This window comes from Tyto alba, unplaced genomic scaffold (genome assembly GCF_018691265.1).
Source record: "Tyto alba isolate M040663 unplaced genomic scaffold, T.alba_DEE_v4.0 Super-Scaffold_38, whole genome shotgun sequence".
Lineage (NCBI taxonomy): Eukaryota > Metazoa > Chordata > Aves > Strigiformes > Tytonidae > Tyto > Tyto alba.
The window spans coordinates 2,028,788-2,056,317 of record NW_024881313.1 but is presented as its reverse complement, the minus strand read 5'-3'; the positions used below and the strand labels follow the sequence as shown (position 1 = coordinate 2,056,317).

The window sequence follows — 27,530 nt, the reverse complement described above, 5'->3', positions numbered from 1 at the left end:
CTTTCAGCTGAAAACGACTGGTTCTTTGCAGCCGTGACCTGGAGCGTGATGTGTTTCCTTTTCTGCAGTGTGACGTTTTACAGGCGACACGGCAGTAGAGGATGGCCATGCCTGGCCCAACGGCTACTCGGAAACGTCTGAGGCACCAGGCAGTGGGCAGTGTGAGGAGCAGCACCACGAACCTCCCTTCCTCCCACCGCAGAGCCGGAAAATGCATGCCTCACGCTGGGCAAATCAGCATGGGGCCGCAAGAGCAGGTGCATCTCCCGAACACCACACAGTGAAATTATTTGAAAATTACAAAATCAGTGGCAATTTTATAACCTCAAAATGAAAAGGACTCGCTAAAAGATGACTGACAGCCAATGGGGGTGTTAAATATACAACTGGAGACAGCCTTCTCTGCTTGCATGTAAAAACCAGGCTAAACTAAATTAGAAAATTAAAAAGTGATGGCTTCGCCAATCCACCTTCTTGGACTTCAGGTTTAGATTTTGGCAAAGTTATTTCAGTCCTTCACAAATAAATATTTCTGTATTGTAACTATTCTTTGAGGGTCCTGAGAGGAAGATGAGAAAACAAAGGTATTCAGCTAGCACACAAGTCCACGGTATCTTTTGGGAAGGAAACAACTTTGCTCTTGTGATCCTGATCAAAATGTCTCTCCTTCTGTAAGCACACTGCCTTTTTGATTGCTACACAGCTTCAAAAGACAGCTTCATGTTGTAGCACTACTTCACAGACCACTTCACTGAGCTGTGAACACCCAGATCATCAAAACCCAAGATTCACACACCACATTGGAGATATAATTTAAACTGTGCATCTTGGTCCACACTTTTCAATGCTCAATTTAATACAGATATGCATTTAACCCAGGGGAATTATTGAAAATCCTCATTCTGGCTGGCAAATCACATCTATCTTTATACAGGTACAACAAACTCAAAGGCATCTAATATGTCACTGAAGTTAAAACAAACAAACAAAACTCCTATTGCCTTCTGTTGACATTGAATTAGGAAGTGAACGACAGAAAACACTAATATCTGCATCAAAAAGCCATATTAGCCCAATGAGCTTCAGAAGAATAAAAGTCTTAAAGTTATAAAATGATGGGTTTGGGGATTATCAAGAGTTGTTGATCACAGCCATACCCTCTCCCTCTCCGATTTACGTCATTGGATAAGTATAAAAATTCTTCCCCTGCCTCTTAATAATTTCTCTTCAAAGATCAGGTATAGACTGTGGCTGGACTAGATGGACCATTGGTCTGCTCTGGTCTGATGAATTCCATGCAATAATGCTAATTAACCTCTTGGAGAATATCCATACATAAAAATGTTTCATAATTTATACATAGCAAGCATCTAGGCTGTTGTGTTGAATTTAGAATTGAGTTCAAGACAGAGGCTGTTTGAAGCTGCGTTGAAAAAACACCCTCCTCCTCAAAAAAGCAGAACAGAAAACAAAAAAGCCCTCAACAGTGCAACTTCAGGACTTGGGAGAGGAGGTGGAAAAAGTATTCATTTTGGAGAGAAAAACAAAACAAAACATAATCTCTCATCTCATCCACACTTAAGCACAACCTCCCACCCCACCCACGCTTATAGCCACATTTTCTGGTTAGGAAAGAAACCATAGATCAGCTAAATTTTTTTTTGACAGTAACCAAATTTTACAAACACTAACTGAACAGGGGGAACATTATTTTACATATGTAACACATTGAGAATTGTAAATTCATTTGGCCATCTTCCTATCATCAATCAATTTAGTCTTTTAAAAAGTATTTAAAAGAAAAAAAAAAAAAAAACCAAAAAAAAAAAAAACCAAAAAAAAACAAACAAAAAACCAACCAAACCAAAAAATGCATCCATCCTCTCCTGACCTGTCCAGATGTATCTCCTCATCAAATAAGGCTGATTACAGTAACAAGAAGTTCTGGATTAATTAAATTTTCCTAAACAAAGGGCAGGTTGTTATAGAAGGAAAAACCAATCTGAAGAGGTTCTCACAAACATGGAAGCTCATTTCTTCCTCATCGAAACTGAAACAAAAAAAAATCTTCTATAACACATTCTCATAAATACTGTTTTAGCTTGGGAACAAAAATCTTCTTTAATCCTGGTTTAGCTTTTAATATTACATCGTACATTAAAATTCATAAAGTAGTTCATTCCAGGCAAAACAAACTACTTTTCAGTTCTGCTCTGCAAATAGCACAGGAGGTACAATAAACGCTGTTGCTTTCAGAACAGCTTTTATCAGGACAAGGTTTACTACTCCATTATTACAGTGGCGCCTGGAAGTGCAGTTATAGTTAAGTGTCAGGGTTTCCATTAACTCTCCTCCATGGTGGTTTTCGTGGGGGGGTGAGAGGGTTGTATTCATTATTTTGCTCATTTTTACTTTCATTAAAATGCAACTTGGCACAAAGACTATCAACCCAAATCTCAAATTTTGCAGACTTAAAAATAAAAATTTTGCTGGTGGTGATATATGGTACGTGTGTGTTTGAATGCCAAGGCTCCAACATCAAGTTATACAGGAGCTGGTATTATCCAGAGTTTCTGGCAACGGAGGTTCACTGGACCTCAAACACCAGCAAAGCAGTGTCCTCCTCAAGACCAATCTTTCAAGAGTGACATCCTATCTCTGGGATCCAAGCTGAAATTGCTTTAGTGTGAAGGAACTGTAATTTATCTGCAGTCAGAGGGATGCCAGGATTATATTTATGAAAATGAGTATTTTTGTCAATTGAGTACCCAGAACCATGACTCATGCAAGATTTGTAGCTACTTCTTGAAACATTGCCTTGTTAAAATTACATTCTGCTCTTGACGTTACGTGTACTCTGTTTTTACACAGGATGATAATGGGCCTCAAGAGTTAGAATAAATTTTCTTTGGGGAATATGAGTGGTAAGAAGGATTTCTTCCTCAACTCTGCTGAAACGGAGATTACTTGTCCTGAGAAGGAAGTGTTCATAACTGCAGGACGGCTAACAATCTTTAACCAGAATATGTGGGAAAAGAAAATCCGTGACTTGATCACCTGTCTCCATCCTTCCCCCAGGTTGTACCAAGGAGGAGGGATTCCTCTTTCCCCCACATCCCAAACCGCCCGGGTGAGAGGAAGAGGCCATCCCTGAGGAACTCAGTCCTGAACATAGCTCCACATTCAAAATCCTCTGAAGTATCCCCACAGTCTCTCGTTCCCACAGAATATGTATTAGACTCATCCTCTAAACTGCACGTAGGGACACCCAGATAGGACCTATGTGAGGTGATCTGCAAGAGTAAGGTGTTGAAGGGGGGGGCGGGCAGGGGGTGGAAATTAAAAAAAAAAAAAAAAAAAATATATATATATATTGAACAAAAAGGACCTTTTTTTCTTCCTTCTAGGTTGGAGAGATTAAACTGTGTCTCCATGCAGTACCTACCTGATGGAGATGCTAACATTTATAAACTCCACTGCCCCAGGAAAGAGCCTGACAGACAGGCTACTGACCCCGGAGGTGTCAAGATGAACAATGTCCAAGGGAAAAATCCTTGAATATGCTGTCTCCTCACGCTCAGTCCGCCAGTGTGGAAGACAGTAGCAGACTTTTACAACTTGACCAGCTTAGAGGGCTATACACGTATCCCAGAAGCTCATGCATTAGAGGCTAATGATTTCAGTTTAAAAAAAAAAAAAAAAAAAAAAAAAAAAAAAAAAAAAAAAAGGGTAAGATTTTGCTTTTTTGTTTAAGTCAGAGAGAAAGGGAAAAGTAAGGGGGACAAAGAGCTTCTTAAAGGATTTCAAAAAATAATTGGAAACAATCCAGATACATTAGCTCAACTAGCAACTAGTAAGAATGCTGTAAAAATTAGATAAATTAAACACAGTTCCTTCTAACTCAGGCACCAGGGTTTACGCTTGGTGAGTTCCTACTATCCTATCAGACCTCCAAGGTCACACTTTCTGGTTTTGCATGCAACAGGATGCAAAATTCACACAGAACAAGCTCAGTTGCTAAATGGTTAAGTCTGCTCTACTGTCTGGCCACCAGTTGGCAACACAAAAATGCAAAATAGATCCTTTTCAGGATGTTTATTTTCACATCCTTCTGAAACTGATAACTTGCAATTGCAAAATAAACCTTCATGTGTTGCATATTAGCTCCCATTTTTCATGGTTTCATAGTTTAATTGTTTCAAATGATACACTGGTCTAAAGATTTAATATTAAATATGTTGGCTCTTGTGTAAATTCTGTTGTCAGGATAAATGGTCTGTTTTGTATTTCAATAGTTATCCAAGAAGATCACAGCCAAACTGGAAAAATATTATGCTGTATTTCTGTATAGTGAACTTTAAATAATTGCTTATAATAAATTTAGTAGTAAGGATGCTAGTAGTTTTATTTCCTTAGTATCAAATATTCAATAAACTGTGGACATTTGGGGGGGATATCAGAGTAGAGTAGTAGTTTGCATTAATAATTTTGCAGTATCCTGACTATAATTTATTTCTGCTACAATTTGTAAAGCTATACTTGTCAGTGCAAGAACTAGAATAATTTCATTATTATTTCTAGCATTAAATATTGTACTTATGTTACCAACACAGACATTTCAATTTTCAAACTTAAGGCTCTGAACACTTACTAGCAGGTGGCAAGTGCTACATGTATTTATAGGTGGCAACATGTAAAAAGGTCACACAAAATCCCAACTCCGAGGTTTCTACATCATTGGTTCATCCACTAGGTACAGTGCATATATTTTGCTGAATGAGAGAGAACAACATAACAACTAGAAAAATAACTGGTTTGTCCTGAAAACCTCAAGTATTAGTCTATACGATTTCCTTGTTGACCTGTTCTTTAGAAAAGGACCGAAACAAAACTGTATGCTGTTTCCACTTTGAACCGTCGCAATTAGGTTAACTATACTCCTGACTCCCACTAAAAAAAATGAAATATAATTATGAACACGAGCACAATAGAGACAGTTAGATCCCCCCACTCCAACCCCTAAATTTGGGCTTACAGTATGTTTTGTCAGTTAAGAAAACCCCTAAGTCTCACTTTCTTTCTGGCTGCAAGGGATTCATACAGCTTAAAGTGCGAATTAAAACCAATACAAGGACTACCTCTGACTTGACATCCTTCTGGAAGGTCCTGTAATTAACTCTGTTCTTTAGCTGTGAAATTGCCCAAGACCACTTGAGACAGAGTGAGACATTACCTTGGCAGAAAGAGATAAGTTAAGAAGGAGGGTTAGCCTTTGCTCTGAATTACCTGGGCTGTGGGAGCAGGTACAGATATTAAAACAAACTCAAATGTTATTTTAAACACAGTTATCTATATTTAATTATTTCCCACTAAAGCATTACTATGTAAATAGATTCTCATCCTTTATCTCGAAGAGTATCTATAGTGGATTTCACAGACTAAACTCAGTTAAATGATAACAAAAGTAGACCATTAGCACAGTCTGTTCTTTCTGCTAAAAATTTTTTCTCTTCTTGTGAAAAGTACTGCAGCTGGTCAAAGTGATCTTTTGTCCTCCCTTTTCCTACAATTTTGTTATTTGTTACTTTAGTGTGGTCCTTAGTATCCATTAGCTGCAGGAAAATTAGAAAAATAATCTCGAGGAATTTATAGCATTCAAAAAGGTTATGGAATATAGTCATAGGCACAAGCCTAAGACTGGTTAGCAAAGAACTGCTCTGTGTTTATATACCCAACCATCACAAAATTCCTACAGCCCCAAAGCCTTGCTTTGTGTAATAAATCTGGACTGTGTATACAACATGATTCCCACATATCTGCAGATTGGTTTGTTTTGTCTTTGCATAGGTATGAATCTTGAACCACAGCAATGCACAGTATTTCAGAAAAGATACAGTTTTTTGGGGTGTTTCCTTCACAACCACGTTTCTTCTTTGTGGAAATCCTATGCATTCCTATGGCTCACACCTGCATTTCTCATTTCACTAAATGAAGCTTTGATGAACATATCCAAATCTTTCAGAGTGATGGATATAGCAAGTCTGTTATGTTATCCAGTTGTCAGTAGCTTCACCTGGCGAAAGTGTTCCCAGCATTTTGGGATGGAGTCTTCTTTCCCCCATCCCTTTAGTTTTACCTGTTCGTTTTCTGGAAGATAATTTCTAAGGCAATACGATGTACTCATGCTTCTGCTTTCATTCCCAGTCAGTTCAGTGGTCCAAATCCTTCAAAATCCCTATTTGAACCTCTAACATTAAAAACAACACCTGAGAATTATAGTAAAAAGCCAGAAGACAGCTAAAAGCCAGCATCTTCCAGGCCCAGGAAAGCTCATATCTCAATAAAACAAGCAAAAAACTCTGTAGGGATGGATAGAATTTATCTTAAAACTAGAAAATAGGTAGTAATAAACTGCTACTATCATCCATCGTATTTCTTAAATTTAATTTGTGATATGCACTGCAAATAATGACTCTATGAGCGTTTAAAAAATGCAACAGTAAAAGCTTTCTTCTTTTTAAGAAAAGCATCACCCGGCAGGACAGTGAGAAAACACGAGCAAATCTCAAAGACAGAGAGAGTGGTTTACTTGTGGAGGCCGGCTAGGCGGTGTGCTTATGAGAGGTGCAGGGCCCATTGCAGAGGCTGCGTTCAAGCTCCTTTCCCTTTCGTCCTGGTAAATTCGATCTCGTTCGGCTTCTGGCAGCTGCAAGAAGTTCTGCATAGCCCGAAGGTTTACCAGTAAGGACTGCGAAGCAGTCTTGGGATCCTCTTCCTTTCGGAGGATTTCTGAGAGCAAGCCCTGTAGGGAAGGAAGAAAAAAATACGCTGGGGAGTTAGCCTAGGTGAGTGCCTGTAAAACTGTGCTCTGCAAAGCCACTGCTTATCAGTACTCTCTTTTCTTTCCACTGGGCTGAGGAGAAGAGCATCAAATGCACTATTCACTCCACATAAGAAAGTATTAATGGCATTTTAGGTAGCAGAGAAGACAGCCCCAATTGTACCCTTAATTTTATTAAGCATCTGTTTCACATAGAACATAAACTGAATCTGTGTAATAGGTCTCCTTCCTTTTACCAGCTTAACTTGCCATGAAATCTTTCACAGTCGGCAGACAATCACAAGACGTTAAGAATAAGTGAAATACAGATAGTCCAGAAGCATGACACGGGGGTGTTCTCAGGCTTCCCAGACAAAACGCATAGCCAACCTGAAAAAATGGCTTTCCACATTTCTAGCAGCTTAGATAGCTCTTTGAAAGGAAGTGATACTTCACAAATAACCTGAGACAATAAACTCGCAACATTCCTAAAGTACTGATTAACTGACTGAGGTTCATATTTTTTATAAGTCAATATTTTGTTTTGAGAGTTGTATATCAGAGTTTAACAACAGGCGAGGAAACTCACTGTTGGATCCCCGTCCATTGCCTGGGTTATTTATTCGAGCACCTGCTCTGCAGGTCCCATTTCTTACATCCATTTACCACTGGTGTCCTTTGACCATTTTCAGGGTCCAGCAACGACAGATAAAGCGAGCACCGGGGAACGAGAGGAGAACCGCACAGAGCGCACGCGTAGCGGCGAGCCAGAGGCTGCAAACGACAGCACGCCGCCAGCGGCTTGTACGGACCACACCGGGTTTCCTAGGTAATAATTTCACCTTGGTTCTCATCAATGGAGCAGGCCTGCCAGTCTAGGACACCTAATTAATCTAAAAGATGAAATATTTACGAACCTGTGAGTGCAACAACTTGAATGTCAACAGGTTATTGAAAACTCCCCCCTGCCAAATCCTCCTTTTAAATTTGTCAGGCTTACCAAATACTCTACTGTCTTGAAGTAACAAGGTGATGATAAGAAAACTAACTTTTGCAAAAGCAAATGTGAACTTCTTTTTAGAATAAGTGCCGTTGCCGTGCTGCGACAAGGAGAGAGTTGGTATGAGAGGCTTTTGTTGCTAGCGTAACAAGGGAACACGCATGTGATTTTAAAGAAGTAACACAATCCAACGTTTCTTTTCCTAAAGAACTGTTGAAAGTTATTTGGATAATGGAGAGGAGAATGGACGGAGGGAGGTAGGCAATAAAAAAGCTAAAACTAACTAAGAGAGGCAATCCTGACTGAAGATACCCACTCCTAAGGGAGCACAACAGAAAGCGACGGCCCAGGCACCAGCATCCTCTGTAGGGAAGTCTGATGCTCAGAGCACCTACGGAGGTTGTCACCTCTCTCAAAGGCAAAAGCCCCTCACGAGGGTGCAGCTGCAAAGCCACTGCTCTCCTCAGGCAGGGTCAGAGCCCACCCAGCACGGCTCTGAGCTCTGCGTCTGCCCCGTCGCCCCTCCATCTCTCAGGGTCGATGAGGACAGAGGTGCTAACCACTCCCCTGGGGCCAGTGTCATCCTCGTGGCCCTGCCTGTGCCTGCACACGTAAGAGGGAAATGGGATGGAGAACACAGTCAGTCTTACAGCACTAAGCGTGAAAACTAATTTGGAGGAGGATTAAAAAAAAAAAAAAAAAAAAAAAAAAAAAAATCCTCGGGGGATACTTTCTTACCACTATTCTTCATCCCTGCTCTTTTCTGGTATCCGGGCAGAAGCTACTCAGAAGGTAAATAAATGAGTTACAGACAAAAGTCACGTTTGGGTGGAGTATAAGTTTAAAAGTTTTTCTTCATGATTAGCCTAATAATAAATTTACTTATTAGCAAATGTGGATATTAAATTCTTGTCTACAATTTTTTTCTACTTCTAAGTACTCAAACCCACAGTTACTATTGTTTGTCAGTGGTAGGGCTACACGACCCATCTTCCAAGGGAGCTAAAAATGATTCTGTGCCACTGGAGGCAAGGCAAAGCTACCTGCAGAGCACAGTATGTATGATGGAGGTGTAAACATACGGGATTTCTGACCGCTACTATGCTGAAAACAGCCACACCAGGATTAAAAAGAAGAAAGAAAAACTCAAGTGGACTGATCATTGGCAAGAGAGGAGGCTCCTTACTTACAGCCAGTCTACTGTCAGCCACAGGAAATGTCCTTGAAAAACACTTTAGCCCATAATAGAAAATAATCGCTCGTATAATCCTTTGCCACATAGTGCACAGCTAAAAAAAGCCGAAAAGGCTGTTTTTCTTGTATAACTTTTCTCCCGTTAGTGAAATAAGCAAACAAAGAAAATTGGGTTTTGTGTTTTTCCTGCATTTGTCAGTGTAACCATTGCTGCAGGACACCTCCTGGTGATTAGAAATGCCATTAAGTATTCATTCCCCATCACTGCCATGACTCTTTGCATGAGCTGGGAGCAGAGCAGAGGACACAGATGCAGAGAGAGGAGTGAAGATGAGAGAGCAGGGAGAAGGCAAGGAGGAGGGGTTTGCTTCTAGGAGCTTTGAACCTAAAGGTCAGAATATGTGAGGAAATAACATGAAAAATAAGGTGTAGTACCAGGTGCAGGCAAAGTCTTACAGTTCAGTTTGCCGGCTTCAAATATTACTTCATTGCTACTGCATCAATTTTCTGAGCACAAAACTTCAGCTAAAGATTCTTAGACAAGATGTAAAATGGGAAAATCCTAGAAAGAAAACTTCAGCTCTCACATCCTGCCATGCAGAGATTTACTCTTCATTTTACCAGGCTTGAACTGGTTTGCCAAGATACAAGTCTTGCTGTGATCTCCTGAAGTTGTACCTCAGGTTGCACAAAAGGTAAACGCTGTTTTGCATAGAGATTATAAACACCGTTAGGCTCAGAGTCCTCCTCACTGCTCCTCCCTTGTATTCTTTTCACTCTGGAAATGTATTTCCTTAAAATGTTACCAGGTCCCATTGAAAAAAAGAAAGTTTACATGTCATCACAAATATAATTCATTACTAATTGCACAAAAATGTTCAATAAATATTATCAGGGCTTTGAAAAGCTAATTATGAATTCTTAAAAAATGGAGATAAATGAAAGCGTCTGCCAATATGAACAAAAACACTGCCTGCCTGGCCCCCAGTTTGTCTCCCCTTTGAACGTAATCACTGACTCAAAGAGATTTTATCAGCCTGATAGAACTTCAAAGCTCCCAGAAGAAAACTGCAATTTGCCCAAGCCTCCCCAAAACAGGCAGAACATCCCTGAACGCTATCCCTCTCCCTTGCAGGGTGCTCCCACCCCCTGTCCAGGTGGAAGATTATTCACAAGCTCCACCCACAAGCCTGGATCCCAGCCAAGAAAGCTACAAGCAGACACATTTATCTATGTCGCTTAGTAGCAAGAGGAGAGCTGTCATGATGGTGTAATAGCACCTTTTTACCTTTTATTCAATAGTGATATGGATAGTGTGCTTTTTCTTAAATTACACTACGAAGAATTATATGAATACAGTGGCAATTTCTGTTATACTTAAGCAGGCAAATTTCTCTCTACCACATAATTTACAGAACTCAAATTCAATAAAACATTACATGATGGTCCATTACTGTTATCAATTTTGAATAATCCATCTTCATTTTTCATTTTACTGGAAAATAAAGTGTGCCAAAGACAAAGTGGAAGAAGGAAAAAGTGCCCGAGAAGGTGGTTTGTGTAAACTTAGATTTTGTTTTAAAATTACACAGAGCCGCTTGCTGCATCCAAGTGTTCTCCCTCGAAATAGCAATTGCCCAGAATTAGCATGAGCACAGTCCTAAATACACAGAAGTTTTCACATATGAGAAAAGGCATTACACATGAACGAAAGGCAATGTATCCTGGCAGCTAATATTTTAAACAAGCATGGGGGTGAAGTAGAAAGGAGGGGGAGAGAAAAGGTATCTGGCAGAAACACTGCGAAGTACTCAAAAACCTTGAGATGAAAAACTGTCACTGGTGGGAAGCAGAAAAATTACAATAGTCAGACATGGCAAAAGCAGCAAAAAGCACTCCCCCTCCTTTCGCAAAGATGGAGCTGAGAGGTCACCTCCGTACAGCAGCACCCAAGTTCATGCGGCAAATGTTATGGTTGAAAGCGTACACAAACAGAGCCACGCAGCCCCGAGTTACAGTCCCAACCACAACCATGACTAACACGATTCCTTGCTCGCGCAGTGCATCTATGTCACCCCGCCATGCACCAGGCTATGCTACGCCTTCAAGTCAAATGTCAGGCTTGCTCGTGGGAACCCAAATTTTTCTGTTTCCTGACTCATGTTTACATTTACAAACTCACGACAGAAATGGTAGAGGAGTTTGTTGATCTGTTGAAGGCTCCGAAGTCGGTTCAGCCGAACCAATGCCGATGCTCCGCTCCAGCTCTCTCGAGGAGAACAAAGCAGAGCAGAGAACCTCCCGGTTCAAGTGCAAATCTGCAGGGCCAGGCTGAGCCTCTCTGCTGGGGGGAGGCCACGGCAGAGGCCGGCACGGGGCACCGCGCTTTGGGGGGGCTGCCCCGACGCATTGGTGCCGTCACCCCACAGCTGGTCAGTGCCCCCCGGGGCAGTGAACTGATCACAGATGCCTTTTTCTGGACAGCGAGGTGCAAGAAAATACTGAACTCGCCCCTTTCAAGGGAGCAGGTGTGTCTGCACAGCGCAGTGGTATCAGCTGAAAAAAAATCACTATGTTTATTAATTCAGTCAAACGGCAACTGAAACGTAAGCAGCTCGCTTGATTGAAACTACCCCAGCAAACAGAGAGACTGGTAGATATATTTGGTAGCCATGCTTGAGGTGAAACTCGGATATGCTAGCACAAATCCTGACTCAACAAACTTTTCCATGGTGCACTACAAAGAGGTGCTAACAGGATTCAGTCTGTTTCTTTGCGGCCAGTGAGCTGGAATTGCAACTGCTGAAGGACAAATAAAACTTCAGACCCCACTGCACTCTGAAGCCTTCCTAGAAGGACCACTGTGAAATTTCTCATGGGAAGGGGTGCTCCACCCTTTGAAACCACTTCTTCTCCCTGCAACAGTTGTTTGATTGTGCCTGTATAGATGTTAATTTTCATTCAAGTTACAGCTATCTGGGCTCCGCTTTGGTTAAACTTTGCAAGGCACATTCCTGAGAACTACACGTTTTTCAAACTACTATTTTGAAGTTAAAGGTAGGAGGGAAGTTACCCAAGAAGATATTAAGGACATCCTTTCAAATTTCTGAGGTGTGACTGAAAGGTATTTTCTGCCTTATGAATAGATGATAATTAAAAAAAGGCACCTTAGTTTTCAAAAGTAATGTCAACAAATTCTTTCCTTGGAGATGGGAAGAGGTAGAGATATTTCTACTCAACATTTTTGCTCCTGAATCAAAAATGCTTGAAAATTAGGGCCAAGTGTTGAATTACCACACTAAGCTGCTAGAATCCACCTTTGACCCCCCCAAACCACCACTGAATTCTGTATTCATATCACAGAGCAGAAGTCTGTAAAACAAGAGGTGCCAACATCTTCAGCCAATTCCACCAAAGTCCATTTTTATTGCCAAAACATTAAGCTAAATTACTCTTAGTTTATAGTTCACTTCCTTCCTTAACTTCTACGCTGAAAGCAAATCTCTCCCTTCATCTAAGACCGTATCTTGACATCAGGGTTTTTTTGCTCAGAACTCCTAACCGATTTCAGTGAGATCTTCTGCCTTTAGAAACTGATGGCATGATATGGTCCCTGGACACGGCTCAAATATGCTTATGACAGTTTCAAAAATGTCAGTGGTAAGCCTGAGTTAGCTTTTTATCTCAGAAAACAGTAGATGAATTTAAACAAGCATTTTCACTTGCTCTAGCCAAAAAAAAAAAAAAAAAAAAAAAAAAAATCAAAAAAACCCAAAAGATACTACATCAATATTAGAAAATAACTTCCAAATAGCATCACTTACTAAAGTGCTGCTCTAATTTTAGTTAAATGTGATGTATCCTTGAATAATCTGTGATGAATTCTTAAGTACAGAAGGCAGAACAAATCTAAATGTTTTCATATAATAATCACAGGTATCTCTACCCACGTTTATGTTCGGACATTAGCTGTTACTATGGGTAAAATTAACAATTTTCAGTTTTGCAACGGTGAAATGTGCCTACAACAAACTCCTCTGGATTTCAGTGGGGCTTCGCTTCACATGTAAAGTATGCTGAGATATTTCTTGGCAATGATGAGGCTAATATTGTCTACGCTCCTAGTATTTTTTCCTTTCTGTTCCCTATGTTTGCCACAATACCTAACAAATACTGCCAAATCTTATGTAGCTAACTGCAAATACTAATCTGATTAGCTAACACAGTTTGTAGGGTATAGGGATATCACTCTGTGTTCCTTCAAGTAGATTTGTTTGAAAATTGCCAAAATATATTACTTATATATTTCATATCTCTTCATGGGATTTGTTTTCAACGTTCATTTTGGGGTTTCCTCCCAGTTTTGGGTCACTTTGAACACATTTTACCAAGCTGGTTAACCACAACATCTGTGGAAGAACTGAACTTTAAACAAATATTTAATAATGTTTGTAGTAAGAAAAATATACAGTAATCAGGAATCGGTATTTTAACTAGAAATCTGGTTCTACAGTTGCATCCACCACGTCTCAAGAGCATCTTGTCATACCATGTCATATAAATTCAATGCCCAGTCTGAACCAAACATCACTGTATCTCAGGTCTGCTCCTGCATAAATGATAGACTAAAAGCTGTATACAAAATTAGCTGACAAAAACCGAACAGATGACTTTGGAGGGGGCAGAAAGTTGAGAGAAAACAAACTGCTTCTAGTTAAGTATAAGAAAGAAGCAAATATATAATAAACTACTTATGTTTTGAATTCTTTGCTTGGCTTTTTGTCCAGGTAAGACGGCAGCTGCAAACCACTGTAACTTGAAGCTCCTATTATTACTTCAATGTTTTATAGTATCAATAGTTAAAATATTAAACAACAAAACTCTGTGCCAGTTATTCGTAAATATCACAACTGACACTGCCTGGACCTAACTTACATAGGTAATCCTTGCATGAGTTCATGTATCCCCTGAAATTCCATATGGAAGACCCCGATCTTGGAGACCTCCTCTGCTGTTAAGAGGAAAGCCACATACACTCACAGAGCTCTACAGAGAATTCACACCATGACTCTACTTTCTTTTAGCTAAAGGAGGATGTAAAAAATTTTAAGGCAATAATAATTCAGAAAAATTACAAATGACGTGCTGATTCAAACCTGGTACCAGTGCCATTGAAATAGAATTTTTATTCTCTAAGCTATGCAGGGAGAAGAAACATCAACATTTCAAGAGAAGCCCCAATTATAATTTTTTTTACTATATTCTACAATGAACAAATACTTATTTCGTAAGTTTAAAAATATGGAATCCAAATCAAATTTACCTATGTCATTTTTAAGTATTTCCTACTAAAAAAATTCCTAGTTTATTTTCTGTTAAAGCAGACTTCTAAAATTTTGAGATCTTATTATTTGCATTGGATATACTGACATTTCTTCCATAATTTCTGCTTGATTAAATTCCATGCAACATGGCATTAAGTTAAATTCATAGAGCAGAATAAATTATAACAGGGTTAGCTTCTAAAACAGGTGTAAAAAATAACACATTTTAGTGTTACTTATCAGCTTTGCTAGGGCTAACTTTTTCTGCACTGAAGAGCTGAAGTATATGTTCTGATGTGGACACTGGCAATCTCCGCAACTACTGTTTTTGCAAGGAACTACAAAAATACATGGAAAAAGTAGATGATCTAAAAATAAAGCTTTTATTTTTTAATCTTTTCAGAAGCCTGAAAAGATGTTATTATGACTTTCAATGGAAAATAACAAAAATGAATGCAAACAAGAATAAGAAACCACCTCCGGCACACCTGCGAAAGAAGACAGGTTGTTCAGTGCATATGTGTGTGGTCAGTAGGGATACACCTTTGCAACACAAAAGGCAATTTGCTGGGTGACTTTGTGAATGGTTCTGCATAGAGCTGTTCATTTCCTTTTTTTTCAGGGAAGATTCAGCTACGCATAAACCATCACAACTGGAGAGGAACCAACGTGTCTGTAAGAACAGCAGGTATTTCAACAAACCCATCACTGGAGATTCCTGTACTATATCAACATGGACACTGATCCTTACGAGGAAGCGGGGGTCATTCACAGGAGCTAAGTGACAAGGCAGAAATGAGGAGAGAGGCTTAAAAGGTGATAATTACTACAGAGAGAGAGAAAGAAGGGACTCTGATTTAAAAAAAAAAAAAAAAAAAAAAAAAGGAAGACAACTGACCTGAGTTCGGTTAAAAGCCACACGTGCAAATACTGCCTGTGAGATTCCTGCTCGTTTCAGTTCATCACGGACCCACTGGTAGATTTCGGAAGACACCTCTGTGTTTGTTGAGACCTGCTGCTCCAACGGCTTGTTCATGGATCTACTGACAGGAGGAGGGTGGTTCAAGTACTGTTGGTTTAAGGACTGCTGGGCTAGAAGTCTGTTCACTGCATACTGCTGGTTCAGCAACTGGGCCATTACCAGCTGCTGATTTACCAGCTGAGGGCTAATGGGAGTAGATACAAGTCCAGGGTGCAGGTTTGGAAGCGGGGTCCGAACTGATGGTTGACTACCATGAGAAAGCTGAACAGGGGATGGAGGCTGTTCGGCTGTGTTCCCTGGGACCGGCTGCTGCCCGAAGTTGACATGGTTGGCACCTTGCTGGGATAGTTCAGAAAGGCTATCCATCTCAACTACGGTGGAAAAGAAACATTGAAAAAGCCAACATAAAACTGAAAAGCACACACTTCACACTCCTTGCAAGACATGCTAATAAAAATAAACAAATATAAAGTGGTGCGTTCAGGTTCTGTACTCTCCATCTTAGACCAGCAGGCCCATAACATCACTCTCGTGGGTATTTGCCTTCAAAATTTACCTACAAATAATGCTGTAGTGAATTTTTTTTTTTTTTTTTTTTTCCCCAAAACCTTCCGACAAGCTGCCCATCATCGTCACTGGGCCCTTGGAGGAATCAGCAGAACATCAGAGGCAAAACCACATGCTGGAAACCACGCATGGCAAAGGATTAACTTCCTGAGGGTTTCGCAAAGGCGAGCGTGCAGCTGCAGAGCGCGTCCCCCCCAGCGACGGACGCAGGGGGCTCCAGACAAGGCAGGAAGCAGCTAGAGAGGAGGCAAAGGCGACCGATGGGCAACCGCTCCGTGCGCTGCAGAAGAGGCAGGTGAAACCCTAAGTGCATCTGCGCCCAGGGCAAGGAGGGGAAGCACACCCTGACCAGAGAGAGAGAAGCCCCCCCGTGACTGGTTTTGTTCCTCCCACTGTGTCCTCGCCGTGACATCTGCAGCTCCCAGCCACTGGAAATCTGTAACAAGCAGGGTGGGGTGCAGACCTCCCCATGCTCTGCTAATTTCTAGATGCTGCATCAATTGTTTGGGACTGCTAGGAACTAGTATAATTTATGTAAATTACACAGATGGGCTGCTTTATCTTGCAACCATGTATGCATGGGTTTTTTCAGTGACTTGCAACATGGTTGAATTTTTATTTTTTTTTTATATTAACTCATCTGCCTTGACACACCCTCCTTTTTAATTAACAACACAGTTTTTTTAAACTACAAGAGTTCTTCCAGCTCCCCTCTTGTGCATGATAAGAAAATATAAAATAACTCTAGGCTGATGTAAAGGAGTCTCCTTTTTATCAATGTGTATCACTCATTTTAAACAATCTCAGTTCTAGAGCTTTAGCGATGCTGGTCTGGAAATAGCCTTAAGAAAATATGCTTTATTTAAAAACCAGAACTCTTCGCAAAAGTGTTACAGCAATTTTTTTCTTTTACTAGTAAAACATATTTAAAAAAAAAAAAAAAAAAAAAAAAGACAGTTTCTGGGATTTTCATAGTAATTATGATCTTCCCTAACAGTCATTCAGTGCAAGAGCACCCCTTCCTCCACAGGGGTGAGAGCTGGAAGAAGAAATTGGCACCTGGATTCCCACTCGCATCCCTACCTTCCCCCTCTGTCCTACCATGGGCAGAAATTTAAAAAATAAAAAGGAAGCCAGTTGTTCTGAAGAGATCCTACTGCAGCGGGGTCTGGTGACTGTACACCTGGATCAGTCCCCCAGCAGAGCACCCACCGTAGGTCACGTACGGAAAATTTTTGCAGGGGTCGCCCCATGCAGGAGCGCTGCTGCAATGGAGGCGGGAGGGGCTGCTATGGGAAGGTCACCCCCACTGCCTCACACACGGACCACCCGAAACCACATGAAGCCTTACCACCAACTTCGGTGGTCTGGAAAGCATTCGGTGTTGCAGAGAAGGTACAAAGTTGATAAAGGAAAGAAGCTGCCTTTTTTTCACTAGCAGAGAGTAGAGATCAACCCAAGTGGGCCATTCACTTGGAATAGTAATTCAAGCAATTATCACAGAAGTGATGCATTGTCTTCATTACAGCCTTAAGCTATAAAAGGCAAGGAACCCGTTTTGGTAGATGAATGATTTTGCTTCAAATACTGAAAGCTAAGTCAAGCTCAAAATTCAATCCAAATCGAGGTCCCATTTCTTCATTCTGTTGAAAACTACATGGAAATTGTCTGACATAAAGTGTTCAAAATCACACTGACAGGTTTAGGAAATAGTTTTTAAAAGGGACAATACAGAAGGATAAAAGGTATTATAGAATTAATATGTCCCACTGATGGATTTTATTCTCCAGTAATTTACTTGTGCTTACCACAACAAGCAAACAATTGTCACACAACTATTTGTCAAAATGAATTGAAATCAGGGTCCTAAACTTAGAGAAAGATATGAATTTATAAAAGTACAGCATTCTTGTTGGAAGGCACTGATAGTTATAGAAGCCTGTTTCTTTAAATATACATTAGCCAGAGCAAGAAAAAAGATACATACATTAAAAAAATCAGTCCATCACAGTTACAGGAACAGGTTTTTAAAACAATTATTCTGGGCGGTAGAAGATCTCTAGATTTGCAGAATGACAGCTTTACATCTCTGGCAACCCATGTCAGTTTGGCTGTTTCAATAGCAAATATTTATTTAAATTAATTCTTTCACTATATATGTACTTTCTACATCTACTCATCAAAAGCATCCTAAACTTACTGTGAAGGGACCTGGCTTCTTATATGACTGTGACAGACCTCAACATAACACATAATGGTATGTATCCACCATCACAGCAATTTTTTTTTTTTTTTTTTTTTTGCTTACCCATCATATCTTTTGCCTTCTTGAAATGTTTATACCACCTTCCAAATTCCTGACATTTTGCTGCTGAGACATTTGCATAGTAAGTGCTGTTCACAATGGAAGAAATCATACTCTGCGTGAAAAGGGGAGAAGAAAAAAAAAATCTGTAATACAGAGCAGTATAAGTCAAAGCACAAATTATTTCAATTGTTGAAACCACGATATTTTTAGAGTTTTAGAACCATATTGCAGTTTTAATCCTATCATCAAAAGCCTTTTAAAAACTCATTAATTGAGCATAAAAACAAACCAAGGTATATTGTAAATGGGAGCAAAAAAAGCAGATGTACTAAGGGAAGAACAAAGTTATTGACCAAGAAACATCAGGCAATGGGATGGGCTCTGAACGGAAGATGCTAATCTTGAAAGTGCATTTTGTTCGTAATATTCCTGCTTTTAAATTTGATTGGCCCTTCCCACACCCACACAAGTTTACAGGCATACAAATCCTACACTGACTCCAAAAATGCAAGCAATGCCCCAAGTTACTTGTACCCACTCCCTTTGTGCCACTTATCACAGGGCAGACCCCAGAAAATCATAGGACGAAAGTTTATCTGAATGACCTATTAGTAGGAGAAAATACAGGGGGGGGTTACAGTAGAATAAAACATGTATGTATCAACCCAAAATGAGCCCAGACTTGCTTTTCCTAAACAGGGTATTTTAAGTGATCCACAGAAACAGGCTTATGAAAAGCTCTTATTGTCATGTCTAATTCTGTAACTGAATATTAGCTGTAAAATAGACCAAAGGATGATGGAGATGATTTTCTCTCCAAGGTTCTCGAGATATCAGATAGCTACAGTGAGAAATTTACCTTCTGCTCAGTTTTGACCAATTTTAAAATAGTAGAATTCACAATGCATAAAACTTTCAGTTCCAGTACATTCTTTTACAAAATCAATTAAGACTAAGCCTTGCAAAATAAGATAATGCTCCAACTTGAAAATTATACTCCGTATATGATGTATGAACAACAAAATTAGCAAACGTAATTTCAATAGACTGAACTTTGCCACCCCTTAGATTTCTGTGTGGAAAGTAGTTACTTTTAGCTTAACTACAGGAATTGCCCAGCATACTGAGAAAACAATGACAGTCAAGAAGACAAAGCCCTGATTATTATGTTTCTTCTCTATTCAGCATGTAACATTTAGCTATATTTGTGCTTTCGTAAAATCGATGTATAGCATCAACCCTTTGTTATACAAACTGCAATAACCACTGGAAGAAAAGAGTTTCAAGTAAAAATGCAATAAATATTACTATAAGTCTTCTTTTATAAGGCTAGTTCAGCTTCTGAGTAAAAGTACCTTGATTATTGATCTGAGTGAAGTTCATTATAACCATTTTCTAACATATTACTCAGTAACAAGCTATTTGTGGAGGCTCAGAACTGCTAGAGTGATGCAGTATTATTTATGCCAAATGTGGATACCCTCTACTCACCAGGCAGCTATTTTAACATTTCTCTGAATCACCAAAATTTTTACCATTCCTTGATATTAATCTGGCATTTCTGAAATTAGCTAGAAGCTTTTTGTCAGTGGTATAAAAAGAGAATGAAATCTTAATAGACTACTGCAACCCTAGCTTGAATGACCTGAACCAAGCTCAGTTGAACCCAATTTCAATTTCCAATATTATAGCAGTGTCATTAATGTCTAATACGTACAAAATTATTGTTTAAACTCTTTTACAGATTAAACCATTTTAAACATGGGCACATGATACATAAGGTGTGATTTAAGAAGTCCTTTGAATCTGAACTGGTAAATTATATGAACGCACAGTTACTGCACATGCAAAACCTGAAGATCTGCATGTGCAAAACGGGGAACTATACATGTAATGGGCCACCATCCCATATTAGCTTGTGCATATTTTGTGGATGTCATTTAAACTTGTCTCATTTTATTTTGCCCCCTTCAGATGTCTTCTCCTGTCCAAATAACTTCAGTAAGTATGAAAACATTTATATTAATAATAATTTTAGTAAATTACCTATTATTGATTAAGATGTTTATCTAGGATTTCCTAGACCTCACTTCAATGTCATTTTACCAAGAAAATATTGCAATGACACGGCAGTTTGTGACATCCCCTGCTTCTTCAGGAATAAATACAATGCAGTTACTTTATTTCACAACCAAATAAGGGCCCTGGTCTGTTTAAATAACACTGATGGAAATTTTAGCTTCTTTGACACAATGTGAATTCCAGGCTCTGATGGCTAATATTGGGATTTTACTCCAACTCTTCAAAGTAGATAAAAAAACAACCAAAACAAAACAAAAACTAGACCAACCAAAACCACAGACATTAGCAACACAGTTTAAAATTAAAATTATCCTGCTTTTTCTTTGAGAACACTTCATGCAAACATTCAAGTGATATTACCTGCGCTAAGAATCCTCATCAGGAGGAATCAATGATTTATTTACTAATTCACTGAAGGCAAAATTTTACAAGCCAGATAAAATATTACTACCTTGTTAACTCAGAAAATAACTTGACAACATTGAATTTCATTGTTTCTATGCTTTATTTATTGTCATCAAACCTGCAGTCACATCAGTGCAGAGAGATGCACTTTGCTGCAGAAATTCCTATGTAATTCCTATTGTTGTAGAATTGCTCAATGTTTCAATGGCAATCTACATATATGAATGCCCACTATGCTTATGGCCTAAAACTGAAGATTAATCCTATGGGTTAGTGGTCTTCAGAGATCCACGACCTAGAATGGAGACATATTGAAGTTTTTCTTATTTCCTGGGTCATTACACGTGGGGAGGTCCCCGTTTCTTGGCTTGTATTTATCAATGATCAAAATGAAAATGATTGTATTTGAAGCACATCATATTCAGGTGCTACTGTACATAGGCATTCCTTATCTGTGAGGCACAGAGGCAGTTGCTTTCCATGTACAAGGATGATGAATATAAATATATCATACGAATGTTCAAATGCATTACATTCATCACTCATAATCTGATTTCTTTTTCACACATCATGAAGAAAATTGATAGAACGCAAAACCTGGTCACAGATCCACAGTCTTAACATATCTCCCAGAAGTTTATCCTTGAAAGTAAGTTGCGAGACTTCAAGATCCCAAATATCACTCTCTCCCCCCTCTCCATGCCTCCCCTCCCGCAACCACATCACTTGCAGTCCTGTTCTGAGAATCAGGAGATCTCATCTGAAATGGTGCCACCTTCACAGAAATCCCACTATTCTGGAATGATACCATCTGCTGCAGCCCAAGTGCTCCTTTTTTAGCCAAATAAGTTAATTATAATTAGGCATCCAACAACTGTGTGGAGGTAGGGGTAGGATTCGATCTGAAGTTCAGCTGAGGTTCACCCAGCGTAGTTTGATCCAAATCCCATTCCTTCAGGAAGATTAAATAACAGAGATCTGAAAACCAGGCACCGTCATTTCTCAAAGAAGTGGGGGAACTCCCTGGGGAAATATCCTAAATCTCAACCAGAACTCTTCTCATACGCCCATGGAATGAAACCTGACAAAACGGTAGCATCAGACACCTCTCACAGTGTGCCTGAATCTAACGCAAGGTGCGTCCTGCAAGGGAGGGGGAGGACCCGAGCCCTTCGTGCCGGCTGGTCGCTGCAGGTGCTGCAAGGGGGGCATTTCTGAGTCACTGCCCCCCAGCACGGCTCCCCAGCCAGGTGAAGCATTGTTCGGGCATCACTAAAAGTATACTGTTGTCCTTTTTGCAAAACAACAAAAACAATGTTAATCAGGTTAATTCAATCATCTAAACCAAAACTGTTCATGCTTTTCTGCCAAATCAACCAACCACAGCAAAATCTGTTATCAGTGATTGCTCAGCTTCCAGTCAAAAAAGCTTTTAACCCCCACAGTCCCAAAACTTCCCCTAAATAACCTTAAAATTATTTTTATATGGGCAGAATGAGGTTGTTTTCATGCCTCATGAAGGGGTAGTTGGGCTGCGGTATTTACACAGAACAAATACAAGCTAACAGGAGAGAGTAACAGACACACAAGCTTCCTAAACAACTCGGCTGAATTAGATATTGGGGATTCCTTTGCAAATGAAACATTTCCCTCAAAAGGAGCATTGTAACCAAAACTTATTTAGGCCTTCCAGGTTGTTTAACGAGGAAAAAAAAAATCCAAGCTTTTTTGCAACTCATTCATCGGTGTTTAAAGCTTCAAGCCTGCTCAGTGGAAGGGGCAAGGGCTGCAACAACTTATTTACACAATTATCTAAATACGATTAAACAGCTGATGGACAAATATTAAACTGGAAAATGTATAGTCATTTCAGCTTAATGTAATCCTCTTTCTGTAAACACCCAAGATGATTTTTTTTCAACCAGAACAGTCCTGACATCTCATAAGCCTAAGGGTGAATAGCAAGAGATTGTTTTTGATAGTTATAAATATTCAAAAGACATGCAGACCATCTGCTTTCATAATACAGGTAAAGCAAGACTGAAATGGTGACTGCTGTATAAAAATGGTTCTTTTAACAAAGTCTTCCTCTCCTCGAAAACTATAAAGACAGATGTCAAAAACTGTTTACACAGGGTAATCAGGAGCGTGCAAAATGTAATATTCCTTTTACACACAGTGCTTGCTAAAGAGATTTTTTTTTTCTTTTTCTTCCCATCTGTGTGTTGCAACACATTTCTACAAGTTAAAAACATTTTTTCAAACAGAGATCTCATGAATACCCAAAAACATGCTATCTGGTTTCTGAATGCTAATTAATTTCAACTAAGGAATCTGATTTTTTTTCTGTAGGAAGGAATGCATGCTTTTGAAATGGAGTACTTCAACAATAACAGGCACTGAAAACAGAACACCCCACAAGTTTAATTTTGCACTAGTTTGACACTGGCTATTTCCACAACTGTTTTACATTCAAACCCGCATCTGCTAAATCTGGCTATAAGACAGACAGCAGCTATTCTCCTGCTTTTAAAATGAGATTTTATTTATGTTTTACTATTTATCAAGTTTTTCAGTATAAAGCCTTGTAACAACATAATGGTTTTGTCAAGTGGCAGGTAGAAGATACCTCATCTTCCAAGCAGAATATGAACAGTGCTGCTCATAAACCCTACAGTCAATTTTCGGAGCTGAAACACTAATCTTGACAGTAACCTTTTAATGTATTATATTAATGGCACAGAGGCGTTAAGCACCTTTTTTATAATTCTCAATAAAATGAACATTTACTGAACAATCTGTCAAACTACTGGCTCCATTTTTTAAAGCCAAACTTTTAAGGCTTTATTCTATTTTCTCTTCCATAAATCCTCTTTACATCCCTAGACACCAGCAGAGTAGCATGTTCCAATGCTGCAACCCTAACATGGCTTTAAAAAAAAAAAAAAAAAAAAAAAAAAAAGAGGGAGAAAAGCTACAAGCTTTTGTCCATAGACCTACTTTGAATAGTGATAAAGTTGCAGAACAGAACTTAAAGATTTGGGGAGGAGGATCTTTTCATAAAAGACAGAGGAACTTTGTTTCCCTGATCCTAGCCACTATCACTGGCTTTTGTTTGCATGGAAATCACAGGCATCAGTTTTAATGCAAGCTGAACTCTTAGGAGTGCTTATTCTCAGGAGGCTCTACGTTAACATTTTTCAAATGAGAAGGGAACATTCAAGCCCCAACCAGATAACACAAGATTATCCCCAAATCAAAAGATTTTAGCCTGCCTGAGCCTACGCCAGCCCATGTACTGCAAAAACCCAACCAGGGCAAAATGTTGTTCCTAGTGTTCTGGTATGGCAGAGAATTATCATCTGCCACTCCAAATAAAAGCAGACCAAATATATCCAGTCACTAGCTGTTTTTTGGACAAGGAATCATGAAACGGACAGTTTAATTGCATATGAAGAATTATGTTAAATTCCTTGGTCCATTACCTTGAACTATAGCAAGTAATGCAATGGAATTTGTTGCCATATGCCCTATAAACATGTAGGATAAGGGAAAAACCCACAGATGGACAGAAAAATAAAAAAAAACTTTTGTTTGTGCCTTTGGCATTGCACTTGGATGGCTATCTGACCTCCATACTGTTGCCAGGGTCAGAAGAAGTAAGGATCTGCATGGCAAATATTGGTCATATAAGTTAAAACTGCCCAAAGGCAGATTTAAAATGACGGCACAAGCTTTTCTTCCAACACATGAACATGTCTTTCCTCCTTTCCCGTATCCTTGTAAAGCCTAAATTATCTCCTCCTCCTTTTCTGCCTTATGTTGTCTTTAAGTATTGTAAATGTACATACTAACATAAATATAAAGCTATACTGAACGTAATAAGGGAAGATATAAACCAAAAAGAACCCCAATCATATATACATATATATACACACATATATTTATATATGTATAGAAATATACCCACACAGAAAAAGATTTCAAAAATCAGAAATGAGGATTCAGCATCTGAAGGAACTGATCCTTGCACTATTTTTACCATTTTGTAATGTAAATTCCCAGTTGCTGCATGACAGAGCAGCATTCTCCCAATGTTTTCCGAGCATCTCCCACTGACAGATATAAATAAAGCTCAAATAGAAAGCTGCTTCCCAAGACACTAGTCTTGTATCTACAAAGGTTAAAAGCTTAAAAGAGAGAAAGATAGGTAGGTGGGAAATGTTAATTCACATGTGAAGAACTTCATAACTGCTTTACAAGCTTTATGGCATAGTGCCTTAAACTAAAAAAAAAAAAAAAAATAAAAAAGAAAGAAAAATAAGTCACAACCTCAACCTATAAAAAATAAGGAGACAGAACACATTTTTGTCTTCATTGTCAGATGTCCAACATGAATCTTTATAAGAATACTGATTTTTATTGCACACCACTTGTAAATGGCAGGTACTTAGTAGTAAAAGTCCTGTCTAAACCCTTCCTAAAATCTACCTGGATATAATATAAAATGCAAAATAATCATTATTTAATAAGTTAATTCTTGGTTTACTTCATGGAATGAAAATGGTCCTATATTTTGAGGGATGACTTATTACACCCTAAGATTTTGATTCTGCCAGTGCCTTTGCCAGAAGAGTTCCGAAACCTGAAAGCCCCATGGGTAAGGAAAGCACTATCCATTTTAGCCAGGAGCCTGATTGAAAAAGCTGTTATGAAGTAACTAGATTGCTTTAAACTGCTCTTTTAGCTTGAATCAGGAACGCACATTTTCACGGGTTCTCCCCATTGCTCCTACCTTGGTGCCCATCACAAAGCTACCTCGGGGAGCACAGGCAGAATTTCTGCTGGATGAAGCCGGCTCCAACCACGGCTGGACTTCAAGTCTACAGGACCAAAGCTAAGCTACTCCAGGGTAAATTCCATCCCTCCTTCCCAGTCCCGTAACGTGGAGACGGGTTCCTCAGACCCTCTTCCAGGCTGCTGCTATGCTAGGCAATGCGCTACGTGAAGCCTGCACGCCCGTGCTCACCGCTCCTCCTCAGGAGACCGGGAACGAGACTAGGAACTAGACTAGAGGAAGCGGGAGCCCAGGAGGACAATCCAGATTGTGAGCAATGGATGTAGGCAGGACAAACCACCATTTCTTGTACAGGGATGGGGTAGGTGGGGCCTCGGAGATCTCACAGACTGATCTGGTGAAAATCCAGAGTAAGAGACACCTTCAGCCTTCCTCTCAGGTGGATTGCCTTTATTTCCGATCCTGTTCCAGCCAGGTCAGAGTGCTACTGACTTGTTTCCTATCTGGAAATGCTAATCCTAATGTACATGCTTCCAAATGCCATCCTCGTGCAAATACTTTTTGTGATAGGGGACATTTTAGATCTATTAATGCATTAAATTCAGCTTGGGGCACATAGAACTTTTCGACAAAAATAAAGTATATACATTTTTCTGATAGAGATGTTGACAACTGTTCTATCTTCAACCAGCCACAACAGTTGTTTTCACTACAGTTTTTGTAAAAGGCTCTTCAAAATTGCTTAGCATTATCCACCACGTTAAGGAAGATTTTCTTGCTGGGAAATAGGACATGATTTTCAGCAAGTCTCTTCTCGGATTCCACTGTTCTGCTAGGCAAAGCATCAGATGTCTGGCATGAAGCTGAGCCCTAAGGCACAATGTCCAGACAAGAAGTCATCAGACTCAGTAGCACTAACAGTTGTCTTGCTGAATTTCTTTTGGGGTTTAGGATAAGCCTTTTCTTTGATCTCTCTTCCTTTCTCTACACAAGTTTTTGCTGATTTTTAAAGCCAAAAGGGACCATTTTGAGCATCTATTTGGACACAACTTAAAAAGAGACTCTAGAAGTTCACCTAGCAATTTCTCAATTCAGCCAAGTTACCTATGGCTGAGCTAGAGCAAACATCTGATATTGATCTGAGGACTTCTTGTGCTGGAACTTTCACCACATCCCATGGTAATCTCTTGCAGTAGATATCTACCTTTTTTTTTGCTTTTTTTTGCCTTTTTTTTTTTTTTTTAATGTATGACTAGCTTTTAGTTTGAACTTCATTGATTTCCGCTCCTAGTCAGTGCATCTCTCATGCCTCTGATTGCTTGCTAAATACCCCTCTAGTGCCAAATGCAACATCCCTTGTCTATCCTTTGTTTAAATGGTTAAGTGTCAGATTTATTGTTTCAGGCCATGTGCCTATTTATGAGCCACTTGTATATCTGATTATTTTTAATCGTACAGACCCAAATTCTATGAGGATATTTGCGTTGCTAAAAGCACATGAACAAAATACTTTCTGTCCTGAGAAAAATACAAAAATTTGTCAGGAGAAAAATGAGTTATAGTATGAAATTTTCTATGGATTCTTAACTTCTACTAAGTAAAATCACATGAAGGTGACATTTTAAGCAGCTATGTTAGCCAAGATACTAGTTTTGCCTGTGTTGCTGCCTTTCACTGACAAGAGCTTGTGATATGCATAAATGCTCTGAAGAATTCATAAAAAGATGCAAGACTCAATGAAGGTATCTTGAAAGCGAAATGTTTCAACTAGCTGTCCATACAGAGTATGCACATGCACACTGTGGGTCCATTTATTCAATTTTTTTTCTTAATTACCCCTTATATTAAAATATATACATTTTAAAAATGTAGCTAGATTACATTTAGCACACAAAGCTCCCCCTTACAGAAAGCGCAGAGTAAGGAACACAACTTTAAGAGCTTGTGGATGTACTATCTGGCAAGTATATTTTGGTAGGATTTTTTATGATACATATATATATATGTATATATATATACACACACACAACCCCCCCGCTCAATTCTGAGA

At 39.3% G+C, this 27,530-nt stretch overlaps 1 protein-coding gene across 5 annotated transcripts in view; it reads right to left on the bottom strand.

The window, feature by feature from the left end:
* The window catches only part of SATB1 (SATB homeobox 1), a 93,789-nt gene that overhangs the window by 28,659 nt on the left and 37,600 nt on the right, over positions 1–27,530 (bottom strand). For all 5 annotated transcript variants that reach the window (XM_042801859.1, XM_042801863.1, XM_042801862.1 and 2 more), the window contains 3 exons: positions 18,196–18,307; positions 15,237–15,691; positions 6,590–6,802 (listed from right to left, as the gene is read on the bottom strand). In XM_042801859.1, the coding sequence (XP_042657793.1) occupies positions 6,590–6,802; positions 15,237–15,691; positions 18,196–18,307 (780 nt within the window). The remainder of the gene's footprint in view (positions 1–6,589; positions 6,803–15,236; positions 15,692–18,195; positions 18,308–27,530) is intronic.